The following is an 18,237-nucleotide window of genomic DNA, read 5'->3' on the forward strand; positions in this document are numbered from 1 at the left end:
TAAACATTCCAGTTTATCCTGCAATGTTCAGTAGAGTTGAGATCAGAGGTCTGTGGAGGCCAGTCAAGTGCGGTGATGTTCATGTTCACAAATTACACTGTTAAAACAGCAGCCTTATGGCATGGCTATAGAAGAGAATGGTCAGAAGTGCCAAAAAGTAGGAAGCACAGCATTGTCCAGACACCTCTTGGAGTTCAACATTCCTAGCACAGAGCTCAGATGGTAAACTAGCAAAAATAGGACCATACCATCAAACCACCTTTGAATTTCATAGTTGGGAATAAGCACTCTGGGGGGGGGGGGGATATGGACTGGTGTGGCAGATGACATCTGCCACACCAGACCATATTCTGGTAGAGCATAGCATGATTCATTGCTTCACAACACAGCTTTCCAAGCTTCCATGTCCTGCTATACACACTCATTGCACCACTGAAGATGAATACTGATTAGGGGCTTGCATATTGCAGTCCTACCATGGAAACCAATATTGGGAGCCTCGGTTCTGGATCTTTTTGTACAGATTCATGTTCCAGCCAATACAGAGAACTCCACATTCAACATGTTGGCTGACAAATGGTTTTTACATATCCTTCGTAACACCCAATGGTCACATTTGGCGAGTGTAGTGGGTCATCTGCAAGTGGATAGCACTTGCAGTTGACACCTGCATTTACATTTCTGTATGATATTACTGACCTGGGAGGGCCAGATTTGGCAAAATTTTCAAAACAGATAGGCCTGCAAGATGGCATCCTATCAAAATGCCTCTTTCAAACTCCATAAGTTCCCTTCCTGCAGTCATTTGAGGTGAAGACAGTTCTACGACTTTGGAGCATCATATTACTCTATTTATACTGGCTATAAATGCATGACTCATTACATGAAACGATGCACCTTGCCCATATGGATGTCCATTGGCTTCTTTCCAAGCAGTACATTTTGCATATACATTGCAAAATGTAATGTTACGTACACATGCACAAAAGGTTTCAGTCCTACACATTGCCCAGAAGTTTGCAATTATAGACCAGTCTGTGTAACTGCAATTGTAGTCGAGTTGTTAGTAAGATTGGTTACGAATAGAATACAAGATTGGGTTGATGGACATAGTATTTATGATCAGCATGAATATGTAAAAGGCAGATCTTGTTTTAGCAATTTACTTGTGTTTGATAAGGTAACAAGTGTTGTAAGGAAGAATCATATGCAGCGATATTCCTGGTTTGCAAAGGTGTTTCATCGATTACTACATAAGTTCTAATAAGTATTTCTAAACGTTTTAATCACCAGCTTCCCTGAGCTGGTATTCTCTATACAAAAGGGCAACATACCTAAACATCAATTTAAAAACATCCCATACAAAATATCTTCTAATGAAAACACACATTCACTTAATGGACATCACATTTGAAAATGAATGAGAATACACTGAATCCACCAGTAAAGGACAAAAGTAATTATTAAATGTTTCTTACAGAATTCAGAATATAAGGGAACATACAGATCACCAGAAATCTCTTATATTAAGAAACTATTAAATCAAATAATATGTAAAACTAAACAAGCCAGCATAAAAAGCAATGTTCCAACTAAATTCCTCCATATGATCTAAAGATCAGATCAACCAGAATTTATCATTACCAAATAAAACAGGAAACCCCAACCTCTATAGCAAAAACTGTTCAAACACCGACAAGTCAGGCAGATCAAATCTCTCCATTTCTTTCTATTCTTCCAGATTCTTCTTTAATGAACCTTGTACTATTGCAGGTTTCTTTATTCTAGGTCTTTTGTCTGATTTCTCCAGTTTTTTTCTGCAGTCTTCCTCTTGGTTTCTTCCCCTCAATTGCCATTTCCTACATTGTTCATTACTAACAGGGTTACTTACTAATCTGCTTACTGGAATGGCAGATTTACAACTTCTTGTGGATAAGATTCCTGTTATAAAAAGTAACTTTCAATGGAGAATAATCATTTTATTTCTCGTTCACCATAAGATTAACTAGAAAATAAAATAACACAGGAAAATAAAAGATTTCACATGCAAAACAGGATATTTATAAATAAGTACCTGGTAAACTTGATTGCATGGGAGATGGACGATAAAATGTTTGGTGTGAAAAATTAGGCCAATATTGCTGAGAAATCTGACTACATGGTGCATCTGACTGATTGTTCTAAGGGGAAAAAAGTTTCATATAAAAATAAGAACATTAATAGTATGCAATTCAAATTAAATGCAACTACTTAAAAGCAAGATATCACTTAATTCCTTGTTCTGCATCATAAAGAACATTACCTAGTGATGCATTTTAATATTTAGAAAACTTCACAATTATATTTGGTCACCTGGTTTTCAGAAGGATGAAGAGATGTTGGAAAGGGTCCAAAGGCGACTGACTAAGGTAGTTTCTGACCTCTGGAATGTCGAGTATGAGGAAAGATTGAAAAGATGTAATTTGCAGAGTCTAGTGGAGAGAAGGAAGAGGGGAGATATGATAGAGACCTACAAGTTGGTAAGGGGTTGTTATAGGATCAATGGTGGAGAAGTTCTACAGAGAATAGTGGGAGATCAGGGGAGAACCAGAGGTCACCCCTGGAAACTGTATAAAGAGGGTGTGAGAGGCAGGTTTTTTTCGTGCAGAGTTGTGAATGATTGGAATGCCTTGCCTGAGAGTGTGGTGTCTGCAGGGAGTTTGAATGTGTTTAAGACCCGGTATGATGAGATGTGTGTGAGATAAAAGGACCTCCTAGATGAGTCTTTGACTCCATGAGGTCTTGTTTAATAATAATATGGGATAAATAGAACATTATACAGAAATACAGAGTTTATATTTAAGTTTTAAGTCAGCAGTTAGAACTGAACTACAGGAAGATAATCTGATGTAAAATCAGGTGTAAGAAGTGTGCACAACACTTCCACCTCTTAATGTATAATAATGATGTACTCCTAACACATATCCAGTGCAAGTCTTCTGGATTCTTTAATATCAGCTTTCACTAATTTGTTATGAAAATCAGCAATAAAAAGGACAATATGAAAAAAAAAAAAAAAAAAAAAAAAGCTGGAACAAGTGAAGTATTTAAAGCACTAGTTTTAGCTAAGATAGCAAATAAAATATGGAAACAGGTAATTAGAATTAGCAAAGGTGATATTGGAGAGAGTCAAGAGTTGAGAAAGTTAAATGAACAGATCAATACCAAATGGCATTAAAACAAAAGTACTAGGAAAAAAACTTGACAAGAATGAGAAGTACTAATCTGAGGAACTTGGGTCACTTAAAATAGGAAAGGTTAACTAAAACAGGTATTTAATTTCAAGTTAACAAGAAAAAGGCCCAAACACTTAAAGACAACAAAAAGTGTCATTTTGAATTAATTTGTTTAATTTTTCTTACTAATTTAAATGGTGCCACAATAGAATGCAAGTTTCACTAGAGATCATAAATATCAAAAACTTTCATTATGTTCCATTCCAAAATTTTGTCACAGAAAATGCTAATTTAAACTCAAACTGAAATGTACCAATAAAAATTTTAATGAAAATTTGAAATCTTTTCTTGATGTATCTTAAAGGTTGCATTTTTGAAAATTATGGAGACTACTACCGTGTTTGAATAAAAACTTTAGTTGAATATAACTAAAATCTACATTCGAGGTTTCAACATTTATGTCAAGGTCATCTTCTGGAGCATACAACTATACACAGGAAACAAGCTACACTACAATCAAACTGATTTCTTAAAGATGCTGACCAACTGCTACAACAATTGTTGGCCTAACCTCTGGTGAAAAAAAAAAATTATACATCAACGCTAGAGTCCTATTCTTAATGTTATCTATTGGTTGTAGAAATACATTGTGCCCAATGCAACAAGTATCTATCTATATAGATATATTAACATGTACACATTCCAGCCAGTTGGTATGGAATGGTTTCTAATACTAGCTGAGGATTGGCTCGAGTCCTGATTATGCTGGATCTTACATATTAGGTAGGCTGAATGTGTGCCATCCAGATCCTTTGAATTTTCATGCCCTCTTTGTTGTTGATATTTGGGTGGTTTATCAGGATTTCACAGGATTCCTTAAATTTCCTTTCATACCAGGTTTTTGTGCAATGTAAAGAGCAGGTGCTTTTCCAGTTGATTTGGTGTAAGGTGTTGAGTGCGTGGTATGAGAGGGCTGCTTCACCACAATGGTTATATTTAATGTGTCCTTTCTTGCATATAGGGATGGTCCGTCTTGTTTCACCAATGTACGGTAAGTTACAGGTGCAGCAGATGCATTAGCAGATGTGCTAATGGGAGGAGAGGATCCTTAGAGGAGTTGAATATGGTTTTAAATTTAGTGGGTGGTTTAAAGGTGGCATTGAGGTTATAATGTTGTAGGATTCTGTTGATTTTTTCCAATAACCCTTTAATGTATGGGATGGCTATGGTTTTACTGTAATCTAGATTCAATTTTGTTGTAGTTTTATGGAGTATTTTATTAACAGTATTTTTGTTATAGCCATTATTTATGAATGTGTCACTGATGATTTTTATTTCTTGTTTCAGGGCTTGCAGGTTAGAGCAAATTGTTGTAGCTCTGTTTTTAAGGGTGTTAATGACTCCATATTTTTGTGATGGGTGGTGGTATGAATTAGCATGTATGTATTGGCCAGTGTGTGTCGGTTTTCGGTAGACTGTGAAGGATAGACTGCCTGAAGGAAGACGTGCGACTAGTATGTCTCGGAACGGGAGCGAATTTTGGTTTTCGATGGCAAATTGTATGCATTCGTGTTTGTTCAGGTGGCTAAGGAATGTGTTTAGCGTTTGTTGTCCGTGCGGACAAATCGCGAACATGTCATCAACGTATCTAAGCCAGACTGTCGGTCTTAGCATGGCGGAATCAAGAGCCCTTTGCTCAAAGGTTCCCATGTAAAGTTAGAGATTGGAGGGGATAGTAGTGAACCCATGGCTGTACCTTCTTTTTGTAGGTAGAATTTGTTTTGCCACACGAAGTAGTGGGGTTTGAGTTTTTTTTAACCCTGTCTGGCAGCCAAGAAGTGACAGTTAAAAAACTCAAACCCCACTAAGCCTGGCCCCCCCTCCAGAATATATGGGGTTCCAAAAATATATAACAAACAAAATGTGCCCCTTCGATCAATCATGGAAGGAATAGACAGTCCCAATTACCACTTAGTCAAGAAATTAGCAGCAACACTCAAAGAGTTGCTAGGTCATTCCCCCTCCTACATAAAAAACACACAACTTTATAAACAAAATTAAAAACATAACACTCAACAAAGACAACTTATTAGTCAGTTTCGACGTTTCTGCCCTTTTCACTAATGTCCCCATCAATGACACAATTCTCCTACTACAGAACAAATTTCCGCCCAACATTACGGCCCTCTTTGCCCACGTACTACAGTCCGGTTACTTCGTGTGGCAAAACAAATTCTATCTACAAAAAGAAGGTACAGCCATGGGTTCACCACTATCCCGTCCAATCTCTAACTTCTACATGGAAACCTTTGAGCAAAGGGCTCTTGATTCCGCCATGCTAAGACCGATAGTCTGGCTTAGATACGTTGATGACGTGTTCGCGATTTGGCCGCACAGGCGACAAACGCTAAACACATTCTTTAGCCACCTGAACAAACAAAGGCAAACAATTTACCATTGAAATCGAAAACCAAAATTCACTCCCGTTCCTAGACACACGTCTTCCTTCAGGCAGTCTATCCTTCACAGTCTACCGAAAACCGACACACACTGGCCAATACATACATGCTAATTCATACCACCACCCATCACAAAAATATGGAGTCATTAACACCCTTAAAAACAGAGCTACAACAATTTGCTCTAACCAACAAGCCCTGAAACAAAAACTAAAAATCATCAGCGACACATTCATCAATAATGGCTATAACAAAAATACTGTTAATAAAATACTCCATAAAAACTACAACAAAAATGAATCTAGATTAGAGCAAAACCATAGCCATCCCATACATTAAAGAGTTATCGGAAAAAATCAACAGAATCCTACAACATTATAACCTCAATGCCACCTTTAAACCACCCACTAAACTTAAAACCATATTCATCTCCTCTATGGATCCTCTCCTCCCATTAGCACATCCTGGAGTCTATTGCATCTGCTGCACCTGTAACTTACCATACATTGGTGAAATAGGACAGACAATTCCTATATGCAAGAAAGAACACATTAGACACATTAAATATAACCATTATGATGAAGCAGGCCTCTCAGACCACGCACTCAACACCTTACAACAAATCAACTGGAAAAGCACCTGCTCTTTACACCGCACAAAAACTGGTATGAAAGGAAATTTAAGGAATCCTGTGAAATCCTGATAAACCACCCAAATATCAACAACAAAAAGGGCATGAAAATTCCCAGGATCTGGATGGCACACATTCAGCCTACCTAATATGTAAGATCCAGCATAAATCAGAACTCTAGCCAATCCTCAGCTAGTATTAGAAACCATTCCATACCAACTGGCTGGAATGTGTACATGATGTTAATATATGTATATATATAGATAGACAACCAACAGAAAACACTAAGAATAGGACTCTAGCGTTGATGTATAATTTTTTTTTTTTTCTCACCAGAGGTCAGGCCAACAATTGTTGTAGTGGTTGGTCAGTGTCTTTAACAAACCAGTTTGACTGTAGTGTAGCTTGTTTCCTGTGTATAGTTGTATGCTCCAGAAGATGACCTTGACATAATGGTCGAAACGTCGAATGTAGATTTCAGTTATATTAAATTAAAGTTTTTATTCAAACACAGTAGTTGTCTCCATAATTTTCAATAATGCATTCAGATCACTGTGTAAGCCTAAAAGAAAGGATATTTTAAAGGTTACTGCTGAGTACATGTTTGCATTGCTTGTTGTCAAATTAATTAGGTGTACAATACCATCCAATCTTGCATTTCTATTTTTAAGGCAATGGAAACTACATCTACCTAAATTTTAGATTCCTTTTGGGTTGTTTTTGCTGCCACCCAGAATCATCTGTTTTGCCAACCTTTTCTCTCCCATTCTATTTACGTGATCGTATCCACCTTAGCCACTTCTACTCTTGTTCTTGTATATTAATGGTAGGAATGCTAATACTGTCACATTAATGTTTTGCTACTGATGCCAACTTAGAGCTCTCCGAAATGTTGTCTATATATATTAATCCACTATTTCTAATTCAGATATGTTAAAATCAGTTTAAACACCATCTAATATATTGTAACTTCAGTGTTTTGGCTGATATTGTTTCATATTATCAATTTATTTAGCTGGTTTTCTGCCAGATTTGCTTATTTTATGATCGATTTACATGTACAATTTGCACTAATTTGATCAGAATTATAGTTGCATTGCTACAACCATAATCTGAGGCACACAGAAGACAATTGTCCACCTAAAGTCTGGCAAAAAATATTTTTTTGATAAAATCCCAAACCCACTGGCAAAATGTTTATAGGGCAAAGAGGATTAGTTAGTTGACCTTTTCTTTCAATGTTCCTCACATTAAAGGAATGAAATGAAAACACTAAAAAAGGAGAAAAATATTTCTTATAATCAGAAACAAGCTGTTCTATTTGACAACTAACAGTTAAGTGACTTCAGATTCTTGGAAAAAGATGTTTTTAGCTATCAGAACGATGGTCCTCACATAGAAGGTTTAGCTGTACATTTAAGATTAAGGAGTCCCTTACTTCTATGTCCAGGGCCGGCAGAAGCAGGCATGGAGTGCGTGCGGGTGCCGCTACGAAGGAGGTGCCGCCGGGGCACCATTCATAAGTTCATTTTTAAGAAACAAAATTTTTATCATGAAAACAAAAAAATCTTAGAATGATCAATATTAAAATAAATATTGGCCAGATACACCGAATAAAAATTAAAAAAAAAAAATTGTATATTGCTGCCTCTTTGATCAGCCGGCCATTTACAATTTTACAACGAGAGCAGACTAAATGCTTGCCTAAAGAATATTGTGTCTACTGCATTCTATCTAAAGTGAAATGGCGAATAGTTTTTATGTACAGAAACGAATTTTCGTACAAAACATTTGTTGCTAGTTAATCAGTCATATGGTACGCATCTCAGTAGGCTACTGACAGTAGCGCAGTGCGGACTATTATTTCGTCTCTGTGTCGTGTTGTGTAATAATTTCTTGTGGGTATAAAATAGAAATGGAATCAAAAATTTAAATAAAAGTTATCCGGTGCACAAAATCATAAGCGTCATGCTGCGAAAGAAGCAGATGTTAAGAAACAAACTGGGGCTCTTAATAAATTTGTTAAAATATTCTGATGCAGATTATAACCAACTCGATACATTAGAAATCAGAGTTGAAGAACCGTGTACATCATCCAGTTTTCATGAAAGTACTATTGCAACTACTGAACAAGATAACAAGATGCATGATTTAAGTGAAAAATAGTTAGAAGATTTAGTTGCAATTGACCACAAAACTAACACATTGTTAGTCTCTGTAAATTTAGAAGATCCAGCTGAATGGGGAAATATTGATGAAAAATTATGAGTTGTTTTAATTGAAATGGGGCCTGTTCAAAAGAAAAATATAATATATCCCAGAGATACATATGGTGATAAATTTGGCGACATGTATTATAATTGAAAAATGGAAAACGGTGACCTAGTGCTGAACATGGCTCATTTATTCCGAAACTTTAAATTCTGTTTTTTGCTTTTGTTGCAAACCTTTCGCATCTACCGAATCAAGTAGACTTGTAGAAGGCTATAACGATTGGAGAAATGTAAGTACAACTTTGAATATACATGAGACTAGTTTAACTCACATGAAAAATTTCTTAAAATGAAAGGAAGTCGATAAAAATTTAAAAAACAAAACTACTATTGATTGAGAGACTCGATGGAAAAGAAATATTGGACGAATGTATAGAACGCTTGATTGAAATTATAAAATTTCTTAGTAGCCAAAATTTAACTTTTCGTGGATCATCTGATAAATTATATGAAAGGAATAACGGCAATTTTTTAAAATTAGTCAAACTGTTTGCGAAGTCTGATCCCGTTATGAAAATTCATATTGAAAGGACCCTACAACGAAACAATAGAGTACACTATTTGAGTAAAGACAATCAAAATGAAATTTTGGAAACTTTTAGTTACGTTAAGTAACGCAGTCAGGGATACAATTTTAGTATCAATTCGGAAAATCTAAATATTATTCCATAATTTTAGACTGCACACCTGATGTAAGTAAAATAGAACAAATGACCATTATTATTCGCTTTGTTTCCTGTGACAATGGAATTGTCAAGATCAAGGAAAACTTTTAGGTTTTGCAGATATATCAGATTCCACAGGACGTGATTTATGCGCAACAATAATGGAACTGGAAAAATTGAACATTCCCATTGAAGACATATAAGGTGAAGGGTATGACATTGGGGCAAATATGAAATGGAAAAAATATGGGCTCCAAAATTTGCTTTTAAACAAAAATCCTCTAGCTTTTTACCTGCCATGTGCTGCTCATACTCTAAATTTAATCATTAATGATTCAGCCAAAGTGAATGCAGATACAATTAGTTTCTTTGCAATTATTCAAGAAACATACAATTTCTTTTCATTCTCTTACAAACGTTGGGCAATCCTTTTAAAGTTCGTAAAAAAATTAACATTGAAACAGCCATCAGATACGCGATGGGAAAGTAAAATTAATGCACTCTGCCCTCTACGATATCATTTAGGAGAAATTTACAATGCACTTTGAAATTTTAAATAATGAAGATTTTAATAAAGAAACTCAGCATGAAGCACAAACATTGTGCGCTAAAATAAAGGACTACAAATTTATTTACTCTCTTATAACTGGGCATGATTTACTTAACAGAATAAACCCTGCTTCAAGACAAAAATATGAACATTACACTTTAGAATCTATTGAAAACTTAAAAATATTCTTACAAGAGTATCGATCGGATACAAATTTTAAAGAAGTTCTAAAACAGCAAAAGAATTGAATGAAGAGGTGGATGGAGAACAAGAATTTAAAACTGGTACGGAAGTCCGACGACGAAAGAAGACAGCAATTTGACTACAAGCATCATGACGAAACGCCACAATTGCCAAAAGATAAATTTAGAGTGAATGTGTTTTATACACTTCTATACTTGCAATGTGTTCGTTAATAGAACATTTTGAACGACTAAAAACATTGATTTCAATTTCTTGTATAGATTACTACAAATTAATAACAATTTACGAAAAAATTATGACAATTTACAGATTCTCTTGAAGGATGGCAACAATAAAGACGTAAATGCAATATAACTATATGACGAGTTATGTACTTTCCGGGATATTTTTCGGAAGAATAATTAAATATTCAAAACCCTTTCGATATTCTTAATTTTATTTTGTCCAATAATTTATCTTTCCCTAACTTTTTAATTGCTTTAAGAATACTATTAACCTCACCTGTTAGTGTAGGGAGCAGAGCAGTGTACGTTCCTTTTCCAAGTTGAAATTGATTAAAAGGAGGTTTTAATTTAAAACCTACTTAAGAACAAGTATGTCACAAAAAAGGCTTGTTAGTTTGGCGTTAATAGCTATTGAAAATGTTACATGTGCGGAATTAGACGTTAAGACCATTATTTCTAATTTTATGAATATGTAATCAAAAACCCTAAAATTTTAATTTAAAAAAATTAAAGTATATTTATGTAATTTAATTTATTTTCTGTTATTCTGTAAAGATGTTATTTTTTGTTTTTGAAAACTTATATTAAATGTTCTAATTATTTCTGAATTCTTTTCTTATTTTCTCATCTATCTTGAGTTTTTTTATTTTCCTAAAAGATAGTTCCACTTATAAAAATTATTTAAAAATTTTTACAAGCTACTAAGAATTTAGTAACTTGTAAAATGCAAGAATTTTTTTAAACTTTAGTTCAAATAAATTTTAACTTTAATTAAAATTCATTTTAATTTTGTTAGCGATTCGAGTCGGTGAGAAGGCTATAATCCCTGTATCATTATACTCAACGATTAAAGTGAGGCAGCTTTATCAAAATTTGCTTTAACTTTTGGGAATTTTTTGAATATTCGGTTTTTAACGATTATCCTGCTTAGTCAACACTCGCAGTTTGTTACATCTAGCGAACCAACGTGTGGCTGTTCTGTCAAAATTTATTTAAGAAATTTCAAATAATTTAAATGTTTATTATCGTAAAAGAACCACACAAGCTGAGATCGTTACACAGGCGCTTAGATAGACATTGCATGTGGGCAACAAAGATCCCTAGCGCCAGATCTGTCAATGATAACTGACACCAAATTCATATTTTAGGATGGCACTTTGATGAAACAAGTAATTTAAAGTCTATCTAGAACAGTCAGTGTTGAAAGTATCTTTTTAAGCACCTATAAAAATTTATTAGAAGTACTTATACTTGAGCCATAAATCTTTCCAACTGGAAGCAGCTATTCACTGACATATGAAAAAAAAAAAAAAATGGAGAAAATTTAAATTACCTGTAGGGATATTAAACGTGGTGGAGTCTGCTGTAATGCTGGAACACTGTCACTTTTTGTACCACTGAAGAACCTTGACTCTGGTATGTTCTCTTTCTGAAAGCACTGTCCAAACAATCTAAAAAGGAAAATTTATCAATTTTTTAAAAATATTACTCATTTACAGTTTGCTAAGCCATTTCAAGTCTTACAGTATTTAGAGACTGATATCACTATTATCTGTTATAACTGTACGTGTGTAGAGGCTTAAGTGCTGTGAGGACATCATGTTGGAGGCTTAATGGATTTTTTTTTTTTTACAACACTCAAAAAGAATTAAAATAGAATTTAATACTTCCTATATTTCGTCCTAGTCACTAGGACATCTACGGGGATTACAAAAACAATTAATGTAACATATACACAAATAACAAACAATACTAAGCCCAACCACGTGGGTGACACTAAAGTCCTATCTAGGTCGAGCGCCCTCTAAGGGCAGTAGTAGGTGGCCTGGAATGCAAGGTGGGAACTCTGGTGATGAGTGTTTCCCAAATCTTCGGAAGCTTAATGCAACCGTATTTATTGAGATTTGGTTGGTTTTTGAGAGCTGCTGCTTCTAAGAAAAGTCTCTCTTTCTTGAATTTGCTGTGGTGGAACATGGTGGTTTTCTTCCATGATACCCTGTGGGTGGTGTCCAAAACATGGTCAGCTAAGCTTGAATGGCCGTAGTTGTGTTTGTAGATGTAAGACTTGTATTCCTCTAGACGGATGGATGCTGATTTGTTTGTCTGTCCAAAGTACGCCAGCTTACAGGAACAGGGTACTTTGTAAACTCCAGGCAGAGAGAGAGAGGAGGGAGCTGATCTTTCGTAGAACGGATAAGGGTAGCAAGTTTGCGGTGGGGTTTATATGCTGTGTATAGGTTGTACTGTTTTAGTATCTTGGCTATTTTTTCGGATGTGCCACGGAGGTAGGGTATGGTGATGGCATTTTTAAAATCTTGTTGACGAGAAGGACGGGGAATGGGGGAGGAGTTGATTATTTTTTTTTGATACTGTGATTGCTGTAGCCATTGGAGAGGAAAGTGCTGTGTATGTGGTTAAGCTCAGTAGTGAGGGCGGTTCCACTGGAACAAAAGATTGTGGGCTCTCTTGGTAAGAGTTTTAATAATGCCATATTGTTGAGAGAGGTGGTGGTGGGAGAATTTGTGAATGTATCTGCCTGTGTGTGTGGGTTAAGATATGTAGATGATGTGTTCTCTATTTGGCCTCATGGCTCAGACACTTTAGACTCCTTCCTCAGTCATCTCAATAGTCTACATCCAAGAATCCAGTTCACTATGGAAAAGGAAAAGAACAATTGTTTACCCTTCCTAGACACCTTAGTCACACGCCTGCCTAATGATACACTTACCTTCACCGTATACAGAAAACCCACACACACAGGCAGATACATTCACAAACTCTGCAACCACCCCTCTCAACAATATGGCATTATTAAAACTCTTACCAGGAGAGCCCACAATCTTTATTCCAGTGGAACTGCCCTCACTACTGAGCTTAACCACATACACAGCACTTTCCTCTCCAATGGCTACAGTGAACACAGTATCAAAAAAAAAATAATCAGTTACTCCCCCATTCTCCGTCAACAAGATTTTAAAAATGCCATCACCATACCCTACATTAGTGGCACATCCGAAAAAATAGCCAAGATACTAAAACAGTACAACCTACTCACAGCATATAAGCCCCACCGCAAACTTGCTACCCTTATCTGTTCTACGAAAGATCAGTTACCTCCTCTCTCTCTGCCTGAAGTTCACAAAGTACCCTGTTCCTGTAAGCTGGTGTACTTTGGACAGACAGGCAGATCAGCATCCATCCATCTAGAGCAGGGGTCGGCAACCTGCGGCTCGCGAGCCACATGCGGCTCTTTAGTTCCATATGCAAATATTATTTATTTTATCAAAAAAAAAATTTAAAAATAGTTCTGAATCGATTAACGAGGATTAGGCACCGATTCTATCTCTCAGCCACTTGTACTCGCTTTTCACCGCACCCCTCCCCCGTGACACGCATCGTCACTGTCGTCAGTCCGTCGGAAGTTTATATGTTTGGCAATTTTCATCGATTTCGGCATAGCTGGGCATAACACCTTTACTCGTAAACTAAGTATCTAATATTTGCCAAAATTAAAAATTTGCCAAAATTAAAAAAAAAAACTAAAATGTGCAGACTGCGCCATGATAAACACGTTCTGACAAGTCCGTTCGTGCCAGTCGGCGATCACCGCACACGGGAGGCAACCACAGATGCGACGAAACTATGTACTTATAGTCGATCAGTACGTGAGAGAGTGAGACAAACAGTGTTTTGTGTCTAAATTATTTATTTTAATAATTAAATTATTAGAGAATTATTTATTTTATTTAGGTAGGTATTTTTAATTGGGAAATATCGTAAAATGTTTTTTGATAAATTATATTTCATTATGCCCAGCTTCTCGTATCCGCTAAAACAGTACAAGATAGAATAGCTAAAATGTCTTCAAATGTAACATATTTGCAGGTGGAAGATATTCAACCTTCTTCTACCTTATCACTTGCTATAGATGAGTCTTGCGACATAAAAGACACAGCACAAGTTGCCCTTTTTGTCAGGTATATGTCTTCCCAAGGTCCAAAAGAAGAACTTCTAGGAGTGCTACCGCTCTTGGGACAAACTAGAGGGGAAGATATAGCGAATGCCGTGCAAAAATGCCTTGAAGACAATAAGATCTTGTGGCTCTTTAAAAACTTTTTAAAATTTTGTGGCTCTTTAAAAATTTCGAAATTTTGTAAATTGTAATTTTTGACTCTTCCGACTCAAAAGGTTGCCGACCCCGGGTCTAGAGGAACACAAGTCTTACATCTACAAACACAACTATGGCCATTCAGGCTTAGCTGACCATGTTTTGGACACCACCCACAGGGTATCATGGAAGAAAACCACCATGCTCCACCACAGCAAATTCAAGAAAGAGAGACTTTTCTTAGAAGCAGCAGCAGCAGCTCTCAAAAACCAACCAAATCTCAATAAATACGGTTGCATTAAGCTTCCGAAGATTTGGGAAACACTCATCACCAGAGTTCCCACTTTGCATTCCAGGCAACCTACTACTGTCTTTGGGGGCCCTCGACCTAGATAGGACTTTAGTGTCACCCACGTGGTTGGGCTTAGTATTGTTTGTTATTTGTGTATATGTTACATTAATTGTTTTTGTAATCCCGGTAGATGTCCTAGTGACTAGGACAAAATATAGGAAGTATTAAATTCTATTTTAATTCTTTTTGAATGTTGTAAAAAAATCCATTAAGCCTCCAACATGTTATTATTGTACTATGCTGCTATTACAACATTAAACAGCATTTTCAGACTAACAGGTTACATAGAATCAATAACAGAAGATAGAATCAATAACAGAAGAATCTGAATAAGATGGAAAGGCAGACAAATGAATATTGATGTTGGATTAACATATCTAAAGTTTTCAAATTTGGGATTTGCAGATGAGAAGCTGTCTGCTATTGAAACCATGCTAGAATTGCAGAAGACAAGAAATCTTTAGGTTATGGCAGTAGAAATACAAAGGATCATATTGTAAAGGTGAAGAGAATGCAGAAGATTGCAGCAGTACTTATTTGTATAGTTTGATGAGATTATACTGGTATAATCTGGTCACCAGGATTGGAAATAACTTTTTAGAGGTAAAGCAGATAGTTATATTTTGGAGACTGCAGAACATTGGTTATATAGATTATACAGGCTACAAAGTTCAGTGGAGAGAAAAGAGAAATGGGTGATATGATCAAAACCTTTTAGCCACTGAGATGTAATTAAGATTTTCTTTCATATAGTAGATCAAGAGTGAATAGAGACAATTGGTCATCTCTGGAAATAGCAAAAGTGTTGAGCAAGAAGGTTAAGAAGTAGCTTTTACACATAGTGGCAAGAGGAAGGAATGCAATGTCTGAGAGTCTGGTGGAAGTTCATATAATGAATGAGAAAGGAGTGATATGAAAGACAATTCAACAGCAGATTTCCCCATTGTGAGTTATGACTCTGTGGAGGTCCATAATTTTGATCACCAGAGCAAGGTTTCAAGATTACATGATCTTAGCCCATTTAAAACAGTAAATATGTTACACCTTGGAATGTTACAGGTGGAGTTAGCATTTAAACAAACCAATATAAGTGAGAAGACATGCCAAGACTTGAAACCTGGTGAATAGTACTGTCATAGCAGGTCCTCTGACATGCCATGCTCACTATCCAACATTTACTGTTTCTGCATTAACAATGCAAGGTAGTACCTACTGTTCACCTGCCACTCCCCAAGCAGAAGAATTTTCTTCCCCCATTCTTCCTAAAAATTCCAAATATATCCATTCATATTCTTATACTTCATATCCATTTCTTACAAAAAAATGTTACGTTCATCTGATGCAGAATGTATATGTCAATCATACCACCCTTTCTCCTTTCCACTTGGAAAAGGCTATTTCCATTATCTTCATACACAACATTTTCGGACCGAGTACTATATTACTATTCTCTGGCTATTCCCCCCCCCCTTAACCAAAATTGCCTTGAAAAACCAGGTCAACAGATCTGTTTATGGTATCCTATGTGGCCTGATTAAGACCTTGTGCACTGGAACTATAACCTTCTAATTCTACATGACCATTATCATAATGGTAGTTGTTGCTTCACCTTCAAAGTGAGTTTGTCTCCTACTTTCATTATAACTCAATGGACAATATAGCAGCCATTCTTGACTTTCAAATTTATACACTGGAGAGCTACATCATTCTCTTCCAATAACGTTGCAGTTTACCGTCATAAACCTCTAACTTTGCATCTGCAAACATTCTCATTTAAAATTCTCCTCAGCTGTAATAAACTAACACAAGAACCAGTAAGATATGAAAAATAATCCTGGTCACTGAATAATCAAGGACAGCAAGTACAAAGTAGTTATAAACTTCCAAGATCATGAAGCAAATTAAGTTCATCTGGTAGTCTTGATCTTGTTAACCATTATGAATGGTCAATAAAATGTATCAAATGAAATATACATGGCTGTTTTGGATCAAAACTTGAAGTAACTAAGGTTGGTGTTACTGCATCTGTAAACTGCTTGTGTTGTTCTGGTTACTTTGCTTGTTTTACAGGAAGAGAAACTTCCATTTCTAGGAAGAAAAACCCTGCCAGCTCCATGAGATACTGACTGACCACTCACAAATATACTCTGCATTGTAGGCAGAATTCAAACATTCAGATAAACTGAAAGAAACTATATTTGCTATATTTGTCTTATTGAAAGAAAATTAACATGAGCACAATATTCTGACAACTAGCATCAAAACAATACTTGTTAATTAGATCTATAATAATGTAGTCAGACATAACCACACCTCACCCAAATAAGAGAACTGCTTGGGATATTCCTTTTGGATCCTTATAAAATAATACAAGTTGTCAGAGGAGAGGACAACTTTCCCGTAACAAAAATATTCTTGCGTTTTAATGCTATATTCTTCTCTTCACTCAGCACAATATTAAACATCCACCTCGTCTCCAAATCATCTTTCTACAACAGGTTATACCCACATGCTGATATCTCTGCCTATATATCAATCGAATTCACACAGTTTAAGGGCCCTTTCAGGTCCAAGACAGTGCTTGATTAGACTGAGAACTGGATTAATTCTCTCTCCAGAATTAATTTAATATTCTCATACTTAATACAATTGTATATCATCCATATGATAGAGAATAGAATGCATTATGCATTCTATTCTTATTCATAACATTCAGTGTATGCTAAGGTTCACTTTTGAAAAGTAAGGTTTTCTCAACTTTATTATCAACATCAGAATCACCTATATTTCGTGTCAAACTTTCCCAACAGTATCTCAATTTTATAAGTGAGATGGTAACAGAAACATGCTACAGCTTTAAACAATAAAAGTACACAAGTCTAGAGCCTGACCTAATGACAAGAGTATGGGGAGCATGAAAACAGGCAGAGTAGATATAACAAATGCAGTTCATTACAGAAACCAATTTGAAGAAAATTACAATTCCAAGAAATTGTGGTTTTACATAACTACTTTCTATCTTAGTAAATGAAATTTGGTTAATTGTAAAAAAATTGCTAGTAGATTAAACAACTGTCAAGATAATTAGCTAACTGATAAACAAGACTATCATAAAAGGGGAGAAAAAAACAAAGAAAAAAGAGAAACTTTTTCAATCCACTTTAGGCCTTCAAATAAGGATGGGGATTTCAATTGTAGACAATAAAATTCATTTACTATCTACATACGAACAAATGAACCACTAGACACATTGATCACTAGGTGGAGCATTAAAATGACAAACTATCTAAACAGCACATCTTGATGCAATCTTGGACACTTCACTATGCTGGAGATGGAGTTCAGTGATGTGGAGTTGGTGTATTAAGTTTTAATGTTGACAATCAAATTATTCAATTCTTGAGCCCATCATATTTATTAACACTGGGAAAATTGATAATGGCTTCACAATGAATGCTTCAAGGAAGCATGAGAGGCCTTTATCAATGAGGAAGCAAGCAATAACATGAATATAAAGCCACTAATCTTGCAAAACTAAGCATGATAGTATCAAGAT

At 35.7% G+C, this 18,237-nt stretch overlaps 1 protein-coding gene across 1 annotated transcript in view; it reads right to left on the reverse strand.

Annotated features, from left to right (window-relative positions):
- Positions 1–18,237, reverse strand: part of LOC150097950 (uncharacterized) — a 357,533-nt gene that overhangs the window by 130,060 nt on the left and 209,236 nt on the right. Inside the window, exons 16-17 of the mRNA XM_090406633.1 lie at positions 11,555–11,672; positions 2,075–2,180 (exon numbers count right to left, since the gene is read on the reverse strand). Of these exons, the coding sequence (XP_090262759.1) occupies positions 2,075–2,180; positions 11,555–11,672 (224 nt within the window). The remainder of the gene's footprint in view (positions 1–2,074; positions 2,181–11,554; positions 11,673–18,237) is intronic.

This window comes from Typopeltis vanoorti, chromosome 16 (assembly GCF_054136105.1).
Source record: "Typopeltis vanoorti isolate ZY-2024b chromosome 16, IOZ_Tvanoo_1.0, whole genome shotgun sequence".
In the NCBI taxonomy this organism is placed as follows: Eukaryota; Metazoa; Arthropoda; class Arachnida; order Uropygi; family Thelyphonidae; genus Typopeltis; species Typopeltis vanoorti.